General features: G+C 41.8%; 1 protein-coding gene across 1 annotated transcript in view; it reads left to right on the top strand.

Moving 5' to 3' along the window:
* The window catches only part of LOC122941419 (potassium channel subfamily K member 9-like), a 73,892-nt gene extending 66,324 nt beyond the window's left edge, over window positions 1-7,568 (top strand). The window contains exon 2 of the mRNA XM_044298664.1: window positions 6,673-7,568. Coding sequence (XP_044154599.1) covers window positions 6,673-7,568 — 896 coding nt within the window. The remainder of the gene's footprint in view (window positions 1-6,672) is intronic.
* The last annotated feature ends 14,918 nt before the right edge of the window (window positions 7,569-22,486 follow it).

The following is a 22,486-nucleotide window of genomic DNA, read 5'->3' as shown; positions in this document are numbered from 1 at the left end:
GTTCCTAGAATTTTTTATTTTTTTGTCACAAGTTAGCGGAAAATGATGATTTTTCCTTTTTTTCCTTTTTTCCTTACAAAGTCTCATATTCCACTAACTTGCGACAAAAAATAAAAAATTCTAGGAACTCGCCATGCCCCTCACGGAATACCTTGGGGTGTCTTCTTTCCAAAATGGGGTCAGTTGTGGCGTAGTTATACTGCCCTGGCAATTTAGGGGCCCAAATGTGTGAGAAGTACTTTGCAATCAAAATGTGTAAAAAATGGCCTGCAAAATCCGAAAGGTGCACTTTGGAATATGTGCCCCTTTGCCCACCTTGGCTGCAAAAAAGTGTCACAGATCTGGTATCGCCGTACTCAGGAGAAGTTGGGGAATGTGTTTTGGGGTGTCATTTTACATATACCCATGCTGGGTGAGAAAAATATCTTGGTCAAATGCCAACTTTGTATAAAAAAAATTGAAAAGTTGTCTTTTGCCAAGATTTGGGCCCCTAAATTGCCAGGGCAGTATAACTACGCCACAAGTGACCCCATTTTGTAAAGAAGACACCCCAAGGTATTCTGTGAGGGGCATGGCGAGTTTCCGAAATGGGGTCATTTGTGGGGGTTTTCTACTGTTTGGGCATTGTAGAACCTCAGGAAACATGACAGGTGCTCAGAAAGTCAGAGCTGCTTCAAAAAGCGGAAATTCACATTTTTGTACCATAGTTTGTAAACGCTATAACTTTTACCCAAACCATTTTTTTTTTTTGCCCAAACATTTTTTTTTTATCAAAGACATGTAGAACTATAAATTTAGCGAAAAATGTATATATGGATGTCGTTTTTTTTGCAAAATTTTACAGCTGAAAGTGAAAAATGTCATTTTTTTGCAAAAAAATTGTTACATTTTGATTAATAACAAAAAAAGTTAAAATGTCAGCAGCAATGAAATACCACCAAATGAAAGCTCTATTAGTGAGAAGAAAAGGAGGTAAAAATTCATTTGGGTGGTAAGTTGCATGACCGAGCGATAAACGGTGAAAGTAGTGTAGTGCAGAAGTGTAAAAAGTGGCCTGGTCATGAAGGGGGTTTTAGCTAGCGGGGCTGAAGTGGTTAAACAGCGAATTTCCTGGTGACACAAACTCTTTAGGCTGCCTCGCACATACAGTGAATTCAGATAATCTTCAGACCCTTTCACTTTTTTCACATTTCCATATTTTGCTGACGTGCTAAAATTTAAAAAATAAAATAAAATCACATTTTTCCCATGAATCTGCACTCAATACCTCATACTGAGAAAGTGAAAACAAAATTTTTGAAATGTTTGCAAATTTATTAAAAAGTTAAAACTAAAATTTCGCATGGACATAACTATTCAGACCCTTTGCTGTGACACTTGCTCTAGGGGCCTCCCATTTCTCTTGATCATCTTTGGAGTCCACCTGTGGTAAATTCGGTTGATTGGACATGATTTGCAAAGACAAAGCCCTGTCTCTATAAGGTCTCACAGCTAACCATGCATACCAGAGCTAAATCCAAGCCTGTAGAGCTCAGAACTCCACATCTGGAGAAGGGTACAACAAATTTGTGCTCCACTAAAAGTTCCCAAGAGCACAATGGGCTCTATTTCTTAAATGAATGAAGTTTGGAACAACCAGGATGGTCACTCTGGCTGAGCTCCTTAAATCCTGTGTGCAGATGGGTGAATCTTCCAAAAGGCCAACCATCACTGCAGCACCCCACCAATCTGGATGTTATGGCACAGTGGCCAGAAAGAAGCCTCTCCTCAATAAGAGACACATAAAAGCCTATCCAGACTCTCAGACTGTGAGAAACAAGATTCTCTCGTCTGTTAAAACCAAGAATGAACTTTTTGGCCTCAGTTCTAACCATCATGTTTGGGGGAAAACTGGCACTGCCCAATACCATCCCTACAGTGAAGCATGGTGGTGGCAGCATCATGCTGTGGAGTGTTTTTTAGCAGAAAGCTGAACTGAGCAAAGTATAGAGATATTCTTAATGAAAACCTGATCCAGAGTGCTATGGACGTTAGACTTGGGCCGAAGGTTTACCTTACAAAAAGATGGCTTAGGGACAACTCTGGGAATGGCCTTGGGTGGCCCAGCCAGAGCCCTGACTTAAACCGAATCAAACATCTCTGGAGAGACCTGAAAATGGCTTTGTACTGACTGTCCCCATCCAACCTGACAGAACTTTAGAGTATCTGCAGAGAAAAATGGCAGAACATTCCTAAATCCAGGTGTGTAAACCTTGTGTCATCATACCCCAAAAGACTGGAGGCTGTAATTACTGTCAAAGGTGCTTCAACTAAGTAAATGGTCTGCATACTTATGTCAATGCAAGATTTAAGTTTTTCCTTTTAAACAAATTAGCAAAGATTTTGAACATTCTGTTTTCACTTTGTCATTATAGGGTACTGAGTGTAGAACAATGGGGAAAAACTTTTATTTTAGCACAAGGCCACAACATAACAAAATGTAAAAAAAAAAAGTGATAGGGTTGAAAGACTTTCCAAATGTACTGTACATTTTGCTGGTGTGTTGTCCGCATTTTTTGCGCCCCCGTTGAAAAAAATGGGTCTGCATCCAATCCCCCCAAAAATGCGGAGCAAAAGTACAGTCGCCTGAATATATCCTTAGGCCTCCTGCACACGAATGTGTGCTGCCCGTTGTCGTATTGCGGATCGCATTTGCGGATCCGCAATACACGGGCGCCGTTTCGTGGGCATTCCACATCACGGATGCGGACCCATTCACTTCCGTGGGGTTTCGTCCGGTACTTCCGTTCTGCAAAAAAGAACACGTCCTATCTTTTTACGTAAAGGGCGGATCGCGGACCCATTAAAGTGAATGGGTCCGTGATCCGCTGTGGCTGCCCCACTGGCGGGGTTCGCGCATTGCGGCCCGCAGCACGGCCACGGGGCGCACACGTTTGTGTGCAGGAGGCCTTATACTGATTTATAATGCTGTCTGACCCGGAGAGTTTTGGAATCTATTGTATTATACAGACAGCATTATGACAGTGTAAGGGCACATTCACACGAACGTGGTTTGGTTCCGCATCCGAGCCGCATTTTTTGCGACTCAGATGCGGACTCATTCTTTTTAATGTGGCCGTGTGCTGTCAGCATTCATTGCTCTGTTCCTTGGCCCTGCAAAAATGATAGATCATGTCCTGTTCTTGTCCGTTTTGGGGACAAGAATAGGCATTTCTATAATGGGCCACCCGTTCTGTTCCGCAAATAACTCTTTTTAAATAGAAAGGGGTCGCTATTAGTTGGTAGGCAGAGAAGAAGGATATCAGTAGTATAAATCCACTACTATGAATTTTGAGACTTAGGCCTCTTTCACACTACAGTATGTTGCATTCAGTGTTTTGCGTTCTGTTTTTCACGGATCCGTTGTTCCGTTTTTTGCTTCCGTTGTGGTTCCGTTTCCGTTCCGTTGTTCCGTTCCGTTTTTCCGTATGGCAAATACAGTATACAGTAATTTCATATTAAAAATTGGGCTGGGCATAACATTTTCAATTGATGGTTCCGCAAAAAACGGAACGGATACGGAAGACATACGGATGCATTTCCGTATGTGTTCCGTTTTTTTTGCGGCCCCATTGACTTGAATGGAGCCACGGACTGTGATTCTCGGCCAAATATAGGACATGTTCTATCTTTTCAACGGAACGGAAAAACGGAAATACGGAAACGGAATGCATACGGAACACATTCCGTTTTTTTGCGGAACCATTGAAATGAATGGTTCCGTATACGGACCGTATACGGAACGCAAAAAACGGACCGTATACGGAACGCAAAATACTGTAGTGTGAAAGAGGCCTTACTCACAATCTCAGTATGTACTGACTGCTATACATAGACGGTGTCTGAAGAGATAGACTATTACTATAAAAAGGTATGGAGGAGGCAGAGCACCATGGTGATCACATAAAATCAATCTATGCGGAACTGGTTTCACACCTACCTACTAGAGCTCCAGAAATAGCACCAACGTGAGCTCCTGCATGAAGGTCTCATCAGATATTCTGTCTGGGAGGAGGGGGGCACACGGCATCAATGTGCAGAACTGAGTGTTCGCATATTAGACAGTGGCTTCCTTGCCAGCAGAAAGTTGGAGCTATTTCTGTGTAATCAGTGTATTTTGTGCGTCTGTGATAGTGACACCGTATTTATTTTTTATTGAATTCATATGTAATGGCTTTGAAGACATTTCCCGACTTTAGAAAAAAAAAACTGAAAGAATCCATTCCATTTTTTAAAATGAAATTTATAGGTCACAGTAACCTTAAGAAGACTTCTCCCATTTGAGACATTGTATATACTGGACAGTGCTATAAAAGGAAAGACTGCATAAAAAAAAAAAAACTGTGTGAAAAATGTGGAATTTTGATGCGAATCACAACCCCAATTTTTTTATTTATCACTACAACCATGTGTGCACATACCTTAGGATAAACTGCCTATAAAAGGGTTGTCCGAATGTTTAATGCTGATGACTTCCCTCTCAGAATAGGTCATCAGTATAAGATAAGACCAGCTGCCTCCTCACAGCTTACCACTGTGCTGTCCATTGGATAGTGACTGTGCTTGTTATTGCAGCTCAGCCCCATTCATTTGGATAGGAATGAGCTGCCCATAGGCCATGTGACCAATGACCATGATGTCACGGCGCTCTTCAAACAGCTGATAGGGGTGTCGGGAGTTGGCCTCCCACCGATCAGATACTGATGACCTATCCTAAGGATAGGTCATCAATATGAAATACTCAGACAACCCCCATAACCAGTTACAGATATTTGATGTACATGTATTTAATCCACAGGAGATAGTTCCCGCAAATTACAGCAGGATCAGAGATAAATCTGATCTTGTAGCATATCCCCATTTATGTGAAAAATCCCAATAATATTATTTGGCAACAACACCTACACTCACTGCATATGCATCCCTAGAAGGGCAGAGACGCGTGAGCTACAGACGTGGACAAAATTGTTGGTACCCTTTGGTCAATGAAAGAAAAAGTCACAATGGTCACAGAAATAACTTTAATCTGACAAAAGTAATAATAAATTAAAATTCTATAAATGTTAACCAATGAAAGTCAGACATTGTTTTTCAACCATGCTTCAACAGAATTATGTAAAAAAATAAACTCATGAAACAGGCATGGACAAAAATGATGGTACCCCTAACTTAATATTTTGTTGCGCAACCTTTTGAGGCAATCACTGCAATCAAACGCTTCCTGTAACTGTCAATGAGACATCTGCACCTCTCAGCAGGTATTTTGGCCCACTCCTCATGAGCAAACTGCTCCAGTTGTGTCCGGTTTGAAGGGTGCCTTTTCCAGACTGCATGTTTCAGCTCCTTCCAAAGATGCTCAATAGGATTGAGGTCAGGGCTCATAGAAGGCCACTTTAGAATAGTCCAATTTTTTCCTCTTAGCCATTCTTGGGTGTTTTTAGCGGTGTGTTTTGGGTCATTGTCCTGTTGCAAGACCCATGACCTGCGACTGAGACCAAGCTTTCTGACACTGGCTAGTACATTTCTCTCTAGAATTCCTTGATAGTCTTGAGATTTCATTGTACCCTGCACAGATTCAAGACACCCTGTGCCAGACGCAGCAAAGCAGCCCCAGAACATAACAGAGCCTCCTCCATGTTTCACAGTAGGGACAGTGTTCTTTTCTTGATATGCTTCATTTTTTCGTCTGTGAACATACAGCTGATGTGCCTTGGCAAAAACTTCGATTTTTGTCTCATCTGTCCACAGGACATTCTCCCAGAAGCTTTGTGGCTTGTCAACATGTAGTTTGGCATATTCCAGTCTTGCTTTTTTATGATTCGTTTTCAACAATGGTGTCCTCCTTGGTCGTCTCCCATGTAGTCCACTTTGGCTCAAACAACGACGGATGGTGCGATCTGACACTGATGTTCCTTGAGCATGAAGTTCACCTTGAATCTCTTTAGAAGTCTTTCTAGGCTCTTTTGTTACCATTCGGATTATCCGTCTCTTAGATTTGTCATCAATTTTCCTCCTGCGGCCACGTCCAGGGAGGTTGGCTACAGTCCCATGGATCTTAAACTTATGAATAATATGTGCAACTGTACTCACAGGAACATCTAGTTGCTTGGAGATGGTCTTATAGCCTTTACCTTTAACATGCTTGTCTATAATTTTCTTTCTGATCTCTTGAGACAGCTCTTTCCTTTGCTTCCTCTGGTCCATGTCGAGTGTGGTACACACCATATCACCAAACAACACAGTGATTACCTGGAGCCATATATATAGGCCCAATGGCTGATTACAAGGTTGTAGACACCTGTGATGCTAATTAGTGGACACACCTTGAATTAACATGTCCCTTTGGTCACATTATGTTCTGTGTTTTCTAGGGGTACCATCATTTTTGTCCATGCCTGTTTCATGAGTTTATTTTTTTACATAATTCTGTTGAAGCATGGTTGAAAAACAATGTCTGACTTTCATTGGTTAACATTTATAGAATTTTAATTTATTATTACTTTTGTCAGATTAAAGTTATTTCTGTGACCATTGTGACTTTTTCTTTCATTGACCAAAGGGTACCAACAATTTTGTCCACGTCTGTATGTTGTTAGACTATTATCTAGTTAACCCTTCTGTTTTCTTCTCCAGGTTATGGTCACGCTGCCCCAGGAACTGATGCTGGCAAAGTCTTCTGTATGTTCTATGCTGTTCTTGGGATTCCTCTCACCCTGGTCATGTTCCAAAGCCTGGGAGAACGGATGAACACATTTGTCAGATTCTTATTAAAGAAGCTCAAAAAATGTTTCCGCATGAGGAAGACTGAGGTGTCCATGGAAAACATGGTTATAGTTGGTTTCTTATCGTGCATTGGGACACTGGGCATTGGCGCAGCTGCCTTCTCGTACTTTGAAGGTTGGACTTTCTTCCACTCTTACTACTATTGTTTTATTACACTTACGACCATAGGGTTTGGAGACTTTGTGGCCCTTCAAAAAAATGAAGCTTTGCAGAAGAAACCACCATACGTTGCTTTTAGCTTCATGTATATCCTGGTGGGACTAACAGTAATTGGAGCGTTCCTCAACTTAGTTGTCCTCCGCTTCTTGACAATGAACTCTGAAGATGAAAGACGAGATGCAGAAGAGAGGGCTTCTCTGCGGAGAGCACATAATAGCATCTCTCTACAGTCCAAGATGGATTCCCGTAGTCGGAGTTCTATTTATCTTCCTATAGGAGATAGGACAAGCCAGATCAACCTCATACCTCTCATGCAGGATGATCACGATCGGGGCAGACGCAGGTCTTCCAACGCAACCTCTAGAGCAGGGTCTTTTTGCACGTGCATGTGCTACCGCTCACCTTTTTGTGACAGTCCTGCAATATCACATCATGAGGCTCTGAGCTGCCACACTAACCCAGTTTATTACAACTCAATCTCTTACAGAATAGATGAAATTTCACTGAGCACCCGTGACAATACCGGCTTCTCTTCTCCTGACAGCTTTTTTTTCTCCAGAGAATCAGCGGTACACAAATCATTATAGGGTCAGGAGGAAATCTATTTGAAGAGCGGGACTGGACATATCAATCAATGGCATTTGTTAAAAATAAAAAATTTATATATATATATATATATTTGAATTGCACTGTTAGGCTTCCTGAAGACCCTTATAGAACGTATCTTGGACTGACGCAAAGAATTGCATGCTTTGTGTGCGTGTCCTTACCTTCTTTTCTAAAGGACATCTGTTTCTTTGTACTGTAGATTGACTTCCTTTTATATGTAGCTCCTGGCAGCTTAATCCAACAGAAACTAATAGGAATTGTGTAAGAAATGATTGTTCATCTTGGTGTTTCTTAGGACATTGGAATAGAAGAATGGAAAACACTGGGCAAGATATGCTAAGACTGGCTTTACAGATGAGAGTCTTGAGGTGGATTTAGCCGAGGAGCAGCAGATTCTCGGGAAGGAAGTGTTCCTTCCCAACAGTCGGATGCTCGTTTAGTGGAGGTGAAGCGCTGCATTTACATGTTGCAATCACCTCCACAGTATGAGGACGAATGATCGCTATTGCAATCGCTTGTCCTCATACAGCTGCATTGTTTCTGGGCAGTAGATCACTATTTAGACAGCACGATCTGCTGCCCAGAAATGATTATTTAGGTGCCTGCCCTAACTATCATTTCATCTGATGAACGAGCATTTCACTCGTTCATCAGGTGAACGGCAGCACCTTTACACAGGCAGATTGTCGGGAACGAGCATTCACAGGAACGTTCATTCCTGATAATCTGCCTTACCTGACCTTCCAAATCCACCTTAAAGGGAACTTGTCACCAGGATTTTGTGTATAGAGCTGAGGACATGGGTTGCTAGATGGCCGCTAGCACATCCGCAATACCCAGTCCCCATAGCTCTGTGTGCTTTTATTGTGTAAAAAAAAAAAGATTTGATACATATACAAATTAACCTGAGATGAGTCCTGTACATGAGATGAGTCAGGGACAGGACTCATCTCAGGTTAATTTGCATATGTATCAAATAGATTTTTTTACACAATAAAAGCACACAGAGCTATGGGGACTGGGTATTGCAGATGTGCTAGCGGCCATCTAGCAACCCATGTCCTCAGCTCTATACACAAAATCCCGGTGACAGGTTCCCTTTAAGTATGAAGTCTGTTTATGCAAAATGTACCAAATTTATTAAGAAGCACAGGCCTCTTAAAAAATGGGTACACCGGATTGACATCAGACAGCAGCACATTGGACGTTCTCTAAGACACAGACCAAAGTAGTGTTTAACATGAGGTGTGAGTTGCACCATTTACTTCTATGAGTCCATCTGCTGTCGGTTGTGCACGTGGATAAAACATATAGCCGGCCTTATTGGGGGGTATTTTAGTAGGCACACCTGTAATTCTTGGATATTTTTAAATACTTAGGCTGCATGTCTATGTATTTTCTAGTATTTCTTTTTTTTGCCGTGGTCTTCTCTGAAATTAATCAAGGTGGTTGGACTTTCAATAGGTTTTGGTGCACTTACCTTTCCCCTGATCAACCATGAAGAAACAGGAGTGAACAGGTTAAGATCTTTTTATAAAAATTATTTAACTACATGGTTCTTTCCTGCTAAAGATTCTGACTACTATTCACTGAACATCACTTGGACAATTTTTTTCATTGATTTAGAGGGTGAAGAATAGGTAATAAAGATTTAGATTAAGATTGAATCCTGATTACCATGCTCATTGGTGGTGGTTTGGTTCTGTCAGTGTACATAAACTAGTGGTCCAAGGGTGAGGGGCATTCTTGTCCAAGCTGCATGTCACCAATTGCCCTACAGTAGGTCTCTGCTTAGCATCTTATTGACCAAGGTTAGTGTTTAGTAATGCAACAAAAAGATGTTATGCCACCCAACCAAGGAGTATACCACCCAGATGGTATACCAAGTAGACAACAGAGTGATAAATAAGCTTCTAAGTTTTGGTGCCAAGAGTGTTTCATTGCAATGAACATAGTGTGGCTATAAACACACATAGACCAGGAAACACAAAAGCATACAAGTAGCACAAAAATAAATGCTGTTAGGAACTTCATAATTGTGGAGATGCCAAGTCTTATGCAGGTGTGACCATGGATGTTGTAGAGTACTGTGTCTGTCTAGCCAGATGATATATGGACGGTCTGGGTTTGAAGGATGGAAAGCTGTGTAAGAAATGCTCCAGTTGGTAATATAGGTGCAGTCAGGTCATATGTTAAGGCGTACATACAAGAGAGGGAGCCCTATAGCAAAGATCAAGTTTATAGTGCCCAATTTTGCCACTCAGAACAGGACATTGCATGTTGTACTAGCTGTGTACTGTAAACTGAAGCAGGACCCTTTCTAAACTGGGTGGTGGTGTATGATGGGTCTGTCCAGTTGTATGTATGTGAAATTATAAATATAGCCATTGACACCTCCTGCTGTAAAAAAAAAAAAAAAAAAATATATATATATATATATATATATATATATATAGACGAAAACGGACAGCAACTCCAAGTAGTACAAAAAATAATAATAATTTATTGGGCCACAGTGGCACAGAGGCGACGTTTCGGCTCAAAATCCAGAGCCTTTCTCAAGCGTGAGAAAGGCTCTGGATTTTGAGCCGAAACGTCGCCTCTGTGCCACTGTGGCCCAATAAATTATTATTATTTTTTGTACTACTTGGAGTTGCTGTCCGTTTTCGTCTAAATACAAGGGTAAGCAGTGAATTCCCTGGACCTAGCACCCTATTTTCTCTTTTTGGCATATATTGGTGCTGCCACACATTTTTCTTTTTATATATATATATATATATATATATATATATATATATATATATTTTTTTTTTTTAGATATATTCACCTCTTTCTACTGTCCTGTGTGGTCCTCCTCCCGCTGTTTGTATACACACCTGCACGGGTTACATCATGTCATTGCTGCAGCCAGTCATTGTCCTCAGCATTACAGCGCAAGACTACTGAGGACTGTGATTGGCGGCAGCGGTCATGTGCACGTCACTGCTGCAGCCTGTAAACAAACAGTGAAAGGAGGAACGCAGTGGCAACGCAGAGAATGAGGTCGAGTATCAGTGTGGAAAAATTACTGGTCCAAGGGTGGAGGACATATTTGTCCAAGCTGCATTTTTTATTTTACAGCATATGATAGGATAGGCCAAAAAAAGGCGACACAGCTGTTTGCATTATAATATACATGAGAAAATAGCGGTGCATGAAAAATACATGCTACATATAATAAACGTGCAGCAGACATAACCTATCATCTGTTCCCTAGCAACAAGGACACTACTATATGTCCCCCAGTATACCGCATATGTAATATCATTGTGGATTTTTTATTAGTTACAGTTTGGCCAAGATCTTTAGAATTCATCGGATGATTAACAGAGGGAGAACAGGAGATTAAAATCAGCACTAATGAAAAATGTAATTTTGAAGTAGCTTTAGGGGGTTTTGTATGAAGAAATGTGGCTTCAGAATCAATACATACCACATTTCTACTATCAGATTTCAGGACCATTATAATGGCTGTATGAGATTAGACAAATATGGCTGCCTTCTTCCAGAAACACTGCCAGACGCCTGAGGGTATGTTCACACGGCAAAATCCTCAGTAGAAATATCAGTAGTAGGGTACTTTCACACTTGCGGCACAGGATTCCGGCAGGCAGTTCCATCCGGATGCGGATCTGTCTGACAAATGTATTGAAATACCAGATCCGTCTCTCCGCTGTCATCTGGAAAAACAGATTGGGTCTAAAAAATTAATTTTTTTGCATTTTTAAAGGTCTGCGCATGTGCACACCGGAAAGCCAGATCCGTTTTGCAGGAACACTTAATGCCGGATCCGGCACCAATACACTTTAAGGTAAATTAGGCAAGTGATGAGTATTTTGGGCCGGAGAGAAAACTGCAGCTTGCTGCTTTATTTTCACCGTCCAAAAAACGTAAAAGGAACTGAACTGATGCGCCCTGAATGGAATGCTCTCCATTCAGAATGCATTAGCATAAAATTATAATATTATTTTTTTGACGGAACTCAATACCGGAAAACAAAAACGCTAGTGTGAAAGTACCTGTAGATTGGTACCTGAAAACAGGTTGTTTTTGGTGGTGGTTTTAGAAGCGTTTCTACAAGAGTATTTGGTTGCGGTTTTTCTGCTTCCCCATTGACTTCTATGGAATCCACAATCATATCTGCTTCAAAGAAGTAACGTCACTTCTTAAGTATTTTTCATATCAGTTAGGCCTCATGCACACGACCATTGTTCCGCATCCGTTGCTCCGCTCTGTGGCCCCACAAAAAAAAATATAACATGTCCTATTCCTGTCCACAAAATGGCATTTCTACATTGGGCCGCCTGTTCCGTTTGCTTTCCACATCTGTATGTCCATTCCATAAAATAATAGAACATGTCCTTCAGTGGCTTCAAAATGTGGACCGCGGACTCGATGAAGTCAATTAGTCTGTAAAAAATGCAGATGCAACACAGATGTTGTCCATATTTTGCGGATCTTCAATTTGCTGGCCACAGAATACATGTGTGCATGAGGCCTTAAAGGGGTATTGCATTTTTATTTTTTTTGTTTATTTATTTGCTTATATAATAGGAAATTTCAATTATATATGAATTTAAAATTTTGCTTACATACTTTTCTTAAATCAGGTTGTTGACCCCTATCTGCACAGTAAAATGGTATAGCCCATGTATCAATCAGTCCTGTGCAATGCATCCACAGGCTAACGGAAACATAGTCTCCATAGAAACATAGTAAAAATCATTATAGACTCCAATGCATAAAAAAAAAAAAAAAGAATATAACAATTCAAATCACCCCCCTTTCCCCAAAATGAGAATTAAAAAAAGAGTATAATAGTATTTATCCCATACGGAAAAAGGCGAAACAAAAAAAGTTAATGGCTGAGTCGTAGTTTTTTTTTGGTCGCTTCTCCTCCCACTATTTTTTTTTATAAAAGGTGATCAAAAAGTTTTACACACCCTAGAAAGGTATCAATGAAAAGTACAGATCGCACTGCCAAAAATGAGCCCTCATACAGCTTCACACACATAACTACAAAAAAGTTATCGATGTCAGAAAACGACAACAAAAAAATATTTATCTTTTGTTTTCAGTATCAAATCGCAAGAATAACGATACATATGTGGTATTGGTAGATTTTTATTGACCTCGAGATAGAAGAACAGAAGTCAGTTATACCGTATATGAACCTTGTAAAAAAAAAAATTCCACCTAATTTTTTCCCCACTGCATCCTATGCAATATTAAATGATGGCAACTAGTACAACTTGTCCCGCAAAAAACAAGCCCTCATACAGCTATGTGAACGGAAAAATAAAAAAGTTAAAAAGTTAACTGTAAAAAAAAAAAAAATTACCAACACAGCACATATAGGGAGACCAATTGTAGATGTGCTTCTACGCTGGCACTGGCAGACATGATGATAAGATGCTGCTGCTGTATACATATGTTCTGTTCACCTCTTAGATATGCCAGAGCTCACATGACAGACCTGAGCGACACCTTTAGTCCTATTCCGTTCTCCTACGGGTGCACTTTAGAGAGAAGCTATTGTGCGGATATAATAAAGGTCTGCAAGTAAAATTTTAAATACAGATGCAGCACAAAAAGGTTACCGTATTTTTCGCCCTATAAGACGCACTCCCCCCCAAAAAAAAGTGTGGGGGGGGAATAGCAGTGCGTCTTATGGGGCGAATGCTGCATTTTGACTAATTTTCAATGATACGCTGCTCCGCGATGCCGCGTGGCGGGTGTATCAGCTGAGAGGGAGGAGGGGCTGGGGGCCGGCATCTGCTTTTATAATGACAGCAGGGCACGTGCAGTGACTGTATTCTACTACATGGGCCCCGCTCAATGTATATAATCTTATCTATAATTGTAGGCATTGTTAATATATAAAAATTCAGCGCCTGTAATCGTGGGTAATCAGCGCCTGTATTACTTACAAGCGCTCAGTAGCAGAGAGGAGGGAAGAGGCAGGACGGGCGCTGGCAGCGTGAGTCACTTCGTCATGCGCCTGCGCCGCCCACTTTATGAATAAAGCAGGCGGCATGGGGGCATGACGTAGTGACTCACGCTGCCAGCACCCGGCCTGCCTCCTCCCTCCTCTCTGCTACTGAGCGCTTGTAAGTAATACAGGCGCTGATTACCCTGAATTTTTATATATTAACAATGCCTACAATTATAGATAAGATTATATACAGTGAGCGGGGCCCGTGTAGTAGAATACAGTCACTGCACGTGCCCTGCTGTCATTATAAAACCAGATGCGACCCCCACCCCCTGTATTGGGGGTCATTCACACTACAGGGACACTGTTATGGAGGGGATCTGTGGATGACACATAGCATAAGATGCTATATATGTGTCATCCACAGATCCCCCCATAACAGTGCCATCCAGAGACCCCAATAAGAGCCATCCAGAGATCCCCATAACAGTCTCACTCACAGATCCCCCATAACAGTATAACCCACAGATCCCCCATAACAGTGTCACCAACAGATCCCGCATAACAGTGTCACCAACAGATCCCGCATAACAGTGTCACCAACAGATCCCGCATAACAGTGTCACCAACAGATCCCGCATAACAGTGTCACCCACAGATCCCCCATAACAGTGTCCTCAACAGATCCCCCATAATAGTGTCATCCACAGACCACTATTAGTTCAAAACCCACCAAAAGCACACCTTTTGGTTCAATTTTTTTTCTTATTTTCCTCCTCAAAAACCTAGGTGCGTCTTATAGGCAGGGGCGTCTTATAGGCCTAAAAATACGGTAACTAACTCTTTCAATGCATTTCAAGAGATGGCACAAGAAGACATGAGTTATCAGAGTCAACTTTAGCTATGATATATACAGTGCTCCCTCAAGATACAGTGGCCTCAGGATACAATATTTTCAACATACAATGGACCCATCGTAAGTTAAAACTAGACTCAACATTCAATGGTCGTCCTGGAACCAATTAATATTGTAACTTGAGGGACCACTGTACATGTTATACTATAACTGCCTATTCTCTAAACCAGTGTTTCCCAACCAGTGTGCCTCCAGCTGTTACAAAACTACAACTCCCAGCATGCACGAACAGCCAAATGCTGTCTGGGCATGCTGGGAGTTGTAGTTTTGCAACAGCTGGAGGCAGACTGGTTGGGAAACTGCTCTAAACCAATAAAACCGGAATGCCTCTTTTAATCAGTTTTTCCCTTCTAAGGGCTCGTGCACACGACCGTATGCTGGTTGGAACCCGTGCTGGGGACCGCAAATTGTGGTCCGCAATGCACGGGCACCGACCATGGGGCAGCCGCCTGTGGATCGCGGACCCATTCACTTGAATGCACTACTTTTTTGCAGTACGGAGAGAAAACCAACGGAAGCACTCCGTAGTGCTTCCAATCCGTGCCTCCGTTCCGCTCTTCATAGCATCTCCCAGATTGCAGACCCATTCAAGTGAATGGGTACGCATCCGTGGTGCACACGGCCAGTGCCCGTGTATTGCGGACCCACTGTATGCGGGCTGCAATACGGCAACTGTCGTGTGCATGAGCCCTAAAATCATGTTGCATGCAACCTATTCATGATGGATTTCTATGCGTTTTTTACTTGTTGCCTTGGCAGAACTGTTTTCGACTGTGATAACCGGAACTGTGGCATGCATCTGGATTTCTGCATCAAAAAGTGTGGAGTAAACCAGATCAAAGTTTTTTTTTTTTTGTTTTTTTTGAGGGACCAAAATATGGATGACCTTTCGTTAGGATAGGTCATGATTATGAAATAGTTGGGGTCCCACAGCTAACGCCCCCACCAATCAGTTATTAGCAGTATCTGCAGGTTCAAGCAGTAAACGGTGTATATATTAGCTGGCACACCACAGCGCCGTACACTGTTTAGTGGCCATTCCTTGGTACTGCAGCTGATCTTCCTATTCAGGTGAATGGGAGCTGAGCTAAAGTGCCTGACACTGACCACCACACAGTGTACGGAGCTGTGGTGTTCCAGATCTGGACATGGCTTACTTCTGAAACGTCATCAATATGTTAGTCCCAGAAAACCCCTTTAAAGGAAAACATTTCACAGTTTAAATCTGCATTGAACGTTGAGAAACGTCAATACTTTCTGTTACCTATCTCCGACAGTCCCGTAGAGTTTGAACGGGGTGGATGAAGGACCCTTTTCTTATGATCTGGGGGTCTTCAAACCTCCACCAGTCTAACAGTTGTCTCCCATCCATTGGATAGAGGATAACCTTTTTTTTACTGGAATACCCCCTTTAAGAAAAGTAACTATAGCAGTAATACAGGAATTCAGAATATATAAAAGGGTTTGCATACTGTACTGTATACTGCTGCTTTATCATGGTCTCTCTGCTGTGACTGAAGGCACCGGTCTTTATTCACATGCAGTGGCCTGAGGTCCTCACCACAATCCATGGATTTGAGCGTTTGCATTGCAATGGGTGAAATCCATGTATAATATCAATCTGCTCAGCTCCTCCTGCTCTATACCATGCTGCCTGAAGATTGCACTGCATGTCATGGTCACTAGAGAGGAGCGAATTTTATGTTATTAAATTCCTTCATGCTTCGAATTGCGTTATGGATTTAGTTACCACGGACCATAACGCAATTCTATGACGGAATGTTATTAATTCCGTCATAATAGAAGTCTATTGCCAGCACAACGGATCCGTCCCGTTTCCATTATGCAGGCGAAGACTGCATAGCAGAAACGGGACGGATGCGTTTTGCAGCCTATAGACTTCTGTTATGACTGAATGAACTTTAGGCATTCCGTCATAGAATTGTGTTATGGTCCGTGTTAAAGGAATCCATAACGCAATTCTTCTTTTACCACCAAAGTCACAGGTTCCCTTTAAACTATGGAGACAGCACTGGTACTCTATGACGGCCCTCTAGACTGACTCACGGCTGTGCGGAGTCGTACTATGGTGGGTGTCACAAATGTCCCCTAATTGTGGGACTATCAGACATTAGTTATTTGATACGTGATGATTACTTGTAGATAATTTAATGATTAATTGTAGAATATTTTATATTTCCTTACATTGACAGTTTTTTTATGTTATTATTCTGCTATATCTGTATGCCTATTGTCTGTTATTGCTGCCTGATTATAGCGAGCAGATGAACCTCGTACTTCTGACTGTACTCACCCCCTTCCAGAGCTTTAGAGAGATTGGACAGGATTAGAATGTCGATTTTTGCGGCATTGCAGCTCAACCCACTCACTTACATACGAAAACAGCGATTCTTTTCTACTTCTGTACAACTTCCTTCCACATGTCTTCAATAAGGTCTTAAGAACAGCTGCAGGCATGTTACGGACTGTTAACCTCTCCTTAACTGAGGCCACACACAGAGGCCCAAATTTACTAATGGGCCTGTGCCTAAAGTCTGTCTCAAACATGGCACAATTTCTGTGCAATTTGGCCCAACTTTGGTTTCTACACTTTCCCCAGACTTGGATGGGCTTTTGTGAAAGGGGCAGAACTTTGGTGATAAGGGTAGGGCCAAAGTTGCATAATTTCGTGCCAAAATTGTGCCACAATTCTACCTTAAATTCGCTCTCAAAATAAGTCAACCAGTAGTTGGTATAGAGTCAGGGAAATGTGTCTATTCCTGCACCAGATTTATCATTCAGCCCGAGCCCCTGCGATTATCTGGTGCAGGTCTAGACAGCCTATCTATGCTTAGGCTACTTTCACACTAGCGGCACGGACCTCCGGCAGGCTGTTAAGTCGGGAGAACAGCCTGTCGGAACCGTACTGCCGCTAGTGACCATGTGCTCCCGGACTGCCGCTCCGTCACCCATTGAGAGCGAGAGGCTGCCGGAATAAAACTACGACATGTCCGACATTTTTTCGGGCAGCCTCTCGCCATTCCTCGCTGGAACTCTGCCCCCAGCTCCATTATAGTCAATGGGGACGGAGTGGCAGTCCGGAGGCACACGGTCACTAGCGCAGGACAGATCCGACAGGCTGTTCATCTGACAGTAGCCTTACGCCATCTTTAGGATTAGTAAATCTGGGCTAGAGGTTTTGTAGAAAGACAGTTTCATTTTCAACTGTCCTGAAGTAACTTTTTGCCAGCAAAAGTTAAATCGGTCATGGCTTTTAAGCAGGCTGTGCTGGATTCTCAGCACAATTTATCTGAATTGAGACCAATGGACCCCTTTTGGTGTCTGTAAGGGTCTTGTCAGGTTGTTGTGCTATTCTTGCTGTCAGAAGTGATAGAATGCGGTAGTGCAGATGTGAACATAGGATTATGCGTCTCACAGCTGAGAGATTTTTCCAGTTTTGCTCTTTTGTTACAATGTGTCTACAGTACGAAGGTGAAATATGTAATGGTCCCTTTACACAGGACCAATAATTAGCCTGTGTAAGGGTGCGCTGAGCAAAAGATTGTTCATAAGGCCACTTTCACATAGCTGTAATACAGGCGCATTTTAGCTTCCGTATTTCGGCCATAACACCGGCAACTCCTGCGGCTCCATTGAATCAGACCCATCAGCATAGGATCCTGTGGTGATCCTGGTCCGGTTTAGTAGAATTACAGGAGGTCCAGGTACAATGGTTGTAATATGGATGCTACAGCAGTATAAACCAGCCATATGTTTTCCAGTATAATGTCGCTAGGCCCAGTTTGTTACTTTGTATCAGCCTTTATCAATTCTTGTTTAAAGCTTTTCTGAATACATCCCAACATGTGCAGGAACTACGCACAAAGCCTCTGATGTACGGAAATGTATTAACAGTGCAGCATACATGTGTACTCCGCCATTTAGGTTTATTGTCTATTAATAAAGATACTGTCATTTGATTGCTGTCTTTGTCCTCTGTTACAGGTTCCTCATGGTTACACACTAGCACAGACTGGAGCAGTTGCCCATGGTCACCAATTAGATCACTGCTAACCTGTTAGAAAAATACATGGAATCTGGTACTTTTCCCTAGACCACCAATCACATTGCAGCTTACATTCCCCCCCCCCCCCCCCCCCCAGAAATGACCGCTGATCACTGATTGGTTGCTGTGGGCAACAAGGACAATTATATATATTTTTTTTTATAAATGAGGCCCATCTCATGTTAGTACATCTTGTCTGTAACCGTGTTCCCTGAGCTGTGGATAAGGCACTTTTGGCCAGTTTTGACTACTGGTGTTAACTGTGCATATCTGTGACCAGGTTCTGCGTAGTGATGAGAGGCATAGGCAATATTTCGCTAATTTTTGGCCGAATATTCGCCAGAAATTCGAGAATTTGTGATCTCCAGTCATTATTTTCTGGATTGCGAAAATATTTTCTTGATTGTAATATTTTCGCTATAAAAATTGGTGATGACCACTAAGGGGTAGGCAACTTTCCTATTGGTTGCTAGGGATGTTGCTAAGTGTCGATATTCACGATAAATTTGCAGATAGAATATTCGCGATCAACACTATTCGCAAATACGAATATATGGCACTATATTCTAAATATTAGCAAATTCTCAAAGTGGTGATATTCGCGATTAAAATTCGGAATTCGAATATTCACGCTCAACACTAGTTCTTTGTCTGATTCTGGGGGTGCACCTTGCTTTTATACAGAAGATGTATATGTCTACAATGAATGACAGTGTAATCTTTGATGTTACCATCGCACACATAAGACATATAGTCAGTAAGGTCTAATAACTTATTAGTGAATCAACACGTAAGATATATAGACCCTAGTGACATGTATCTGGGTCTGGGCCCACAGGATGATCTTCTGGCGGGCCTGTCCTCACCAGTGTATATCGCCATACAGCTTTGTACAATGACACTATCTGCAATGAGTACAGATACCCTTCACAAATCTCCATAATGTGACTTCATGTACAGTACTGAATGCAGGTCAGGCCCCTGGGATACGATGCTGCCATCTACAGGACATAGGATAGACGTCACATGCTATTATGGTGACCACACAGTTTAATGCCCCCTTATGTGCCCGCCACCATAATATGGTGCCCTTTATATGACCCCAACACAAAATCATGCCACCTTATATGGCCCTCAACACATTATGGTGCGCTTTATATGCCTCTCAATACAATATGGTGCTCACTCCCTTATATGTCCCCAACACCATATAGTGTCCCTTTAGTGTCTCCAAAACGAATGGTGATTAAATCACATTCTCATGATGAACGGAGCAGGTCTCTCACTGCAGATCTGCTCTTGTCTATCTGACTGCTAGGTGCAGCAGGCACGATAATGTCACTTAATTGCACCTGCCAGCACCACATCGCCAGTTGCAGGGTGAATGATGAACAGCGGAGGGCTTCCTGCTTCACGATTGTATGCAACTGTGTTAGTGTGATGAGGATGCAGTTGAAATAAGTCCTGCTGCCAGAGTAATCCAGCTACCAGGTGGCCGAAGGGGGCCTCCTTGATCCTCGGGACTCCACGCACTTGCATGGTCTGACTTGTGGCCAAATCCACCACTGCATATATATGGGAAATGTAGCTCTATGGAGGCGCTTAACAAATAGATTTTATAAAATAAAAAATATATAAGGAATGGTCACTGTACCTTTCAGCAAATGTACATCAATATTATTTAGTGCAGTGTTTCCCAACCAGTGTGCCTCCAGCTGTTGCAAAACTACAACTCCCAGCATGCCCGCACAGCCTTTGGCTTTAGTGAATATAAGAAACTTTATAATATATCTTTGTGCTGTCTCAACTAATGATTTCTTTAACCAAAATTAATTTCATTGTATTCTGTTGTTATCCACTAGTTTAGTATGCTTTGCTGCCATCTAGTGGCCATCTAAGTAAACTATGGTTGTAGTTTTTATTGTGTCATTTATCCTGTAACGCCGCCTCTGTTAGCTTACATCCTGTGTCTTGCAGTCTTTCTGTTTGTCAGACATGGATCATGGTAGTGTCTAAACTTCATGCACCAAAGGCTGTAATGTCCCTTGTAACATCCCAGGGTCACTTGACATTCAAAGCCTCAATTTCAAAGTGACCATGCACCTCACCTTAAATCCCATCACTAGGGTTAGTTATTATTTTTGTATTATATTACTAATCTTTATTACCACAGAGCATGGGATGTAGATATCACCCTGCTGGTGACAGGTTCCCTTTAAACAGGCGTTCTGAGTTAAATAAAAACTCGGGCATCCCCTGGAACATAAGAAAAGAATCATTACCAAGCCCTTTTCTTCCACCACTGTGCTCCGCTCCTCTCCGCTGCTGTTCGTTTTCCTGGCTGCTGTGGTGATGTTCCATGTACTGTTGAGGCCAGGGTTGGCTGTATGATGACCTGTGTGCATGGAACGTTACCCCTGTCAGCAGTGGGGACGACTGGGGCAGAGTGCAGTAAGAAGCATGGTACAAAAGGGGGATTAATAAAGATAAAAATAAAAAAAAGGGGTGAGTATCAATTTAATAATAAATAATAATTTGTTATTTTAGACCATTTACAGGGGCATGCCCAAGATTGTATCTAATTCAGACAACCCCTTTAAGTGTATGATATTCAAATTCCTTAAAAGATTTATAATCTTTTTGTAAATCCTCTAAATTTAATCACCTTCCCCTCCACTAGCTGAGCACGGATTGCGCACCTGGATGCGATGATAAATGGCAAAAAGAAAAGGAAGGAAAATCCGGCTCCAAGATAGCGAAGAAACGTAGCTTTATTTGCGGTTTTTTAAATCTTCAAATCACAGAAACAGTTCAGTTACGCATTTTAGACCATAAATAATTTGCGGTCCTTCCTCCTGTGTCATGAGGAAAGACCGCAATTTATTTATGGTCTGAAACGTGTAACAGAACTGTTCTTGTGATTTGAAGATTTAAAAAAAAAAGCAAATAAAGCTACGTTTCTTTGCTATCTTGGAGTCGGATTTTCCTTCCTTTTCTTTTTGCCATGTAAATTTAATTAGGAGAATAAGAAAAATATTTGGGTTCTACGTTCTTTGTATTATGTTGTGTTATGGTTATGTGGAATTACAAGCCTGCCATCTAGTGTGCTTACTGGGTTATTGCACACAGTAAAATATTGCATGAATAATTTATGTATGCAACAAATGATTTATTACTTGGAATACACAAACATGCTATAAATCTATAACAATGGCTGACCCATGTCTACTAATGATCACTGACAATATCTTAATACTATTTATATACAGTATCTTCATCACCCCCAAAATCAATACAGACCCCCAGGTCAGTCTCGCTAAACAAGGAACATATACCATATACCCCTAAATAAATACTGACCGCCTACAGCCCTACAGAATAAATATAGACTCAGATCATAACACTAAAATACTGATCACCTTTAGAAATGCCAACCAACCTATAATATAGACCTGGCATCCACTTTTACAGGCTCCTGACTAGACCTTCCCATTTACACAGACCCCAGACAAGACTCTCCTATTGACACCCAGACCCCTTAATTTATTTAATCCCCAGAATGCTCTATTTTTTGTTAGCTAGCTCAGACAGGGTTCTCCATTTCTACGGATCCTAGATCAGACCAATCCCAATTATACAAACCCCAGCCCTTAATACAGACCAGACATGCAGATATTTACCTCTTCCTGTTTCTACAATGTTTTTGACTTTTGGGCACTGCCACAGACTACCTAGCTAGCTCCATGATGCTGTCTGAGGCAGTGCCCAGGAGTGGGAAGGAGTGCAAGAATGAGGAGAGTTGAGTATCGGAGATGTCAACCTGAGAGAGTCCATTACAGGCTGATACTCACACAGAAGGTGCCGGAAAAAATGGTAGTGGCCTTTTTGAGGGAGCATGGCTAATCTGCTATTTAAGATAAACTAGTAGCATGATATCAGT

Source organism: Bufo gargarizans, chromosome 6, assembly GCF_014858855.1.
Source record: "Bufo gargarizans isolate SCDJY-AF-19 chromosome 6, ASM1485885v1, whole genome shotgun sequence".
In the NCBI taxonomy this organism is placed as follows: domain Eukaryota; kingdom Metazoa; phylum Chordata; class Amphibia; order Anura; family Bufonidae; genus Bufo; species Bufo gargarizans.
Note: the sequence above shows the minus strand (reverse complement) of the source record. Positions and strands in the feature narration are given on the sequence as shown.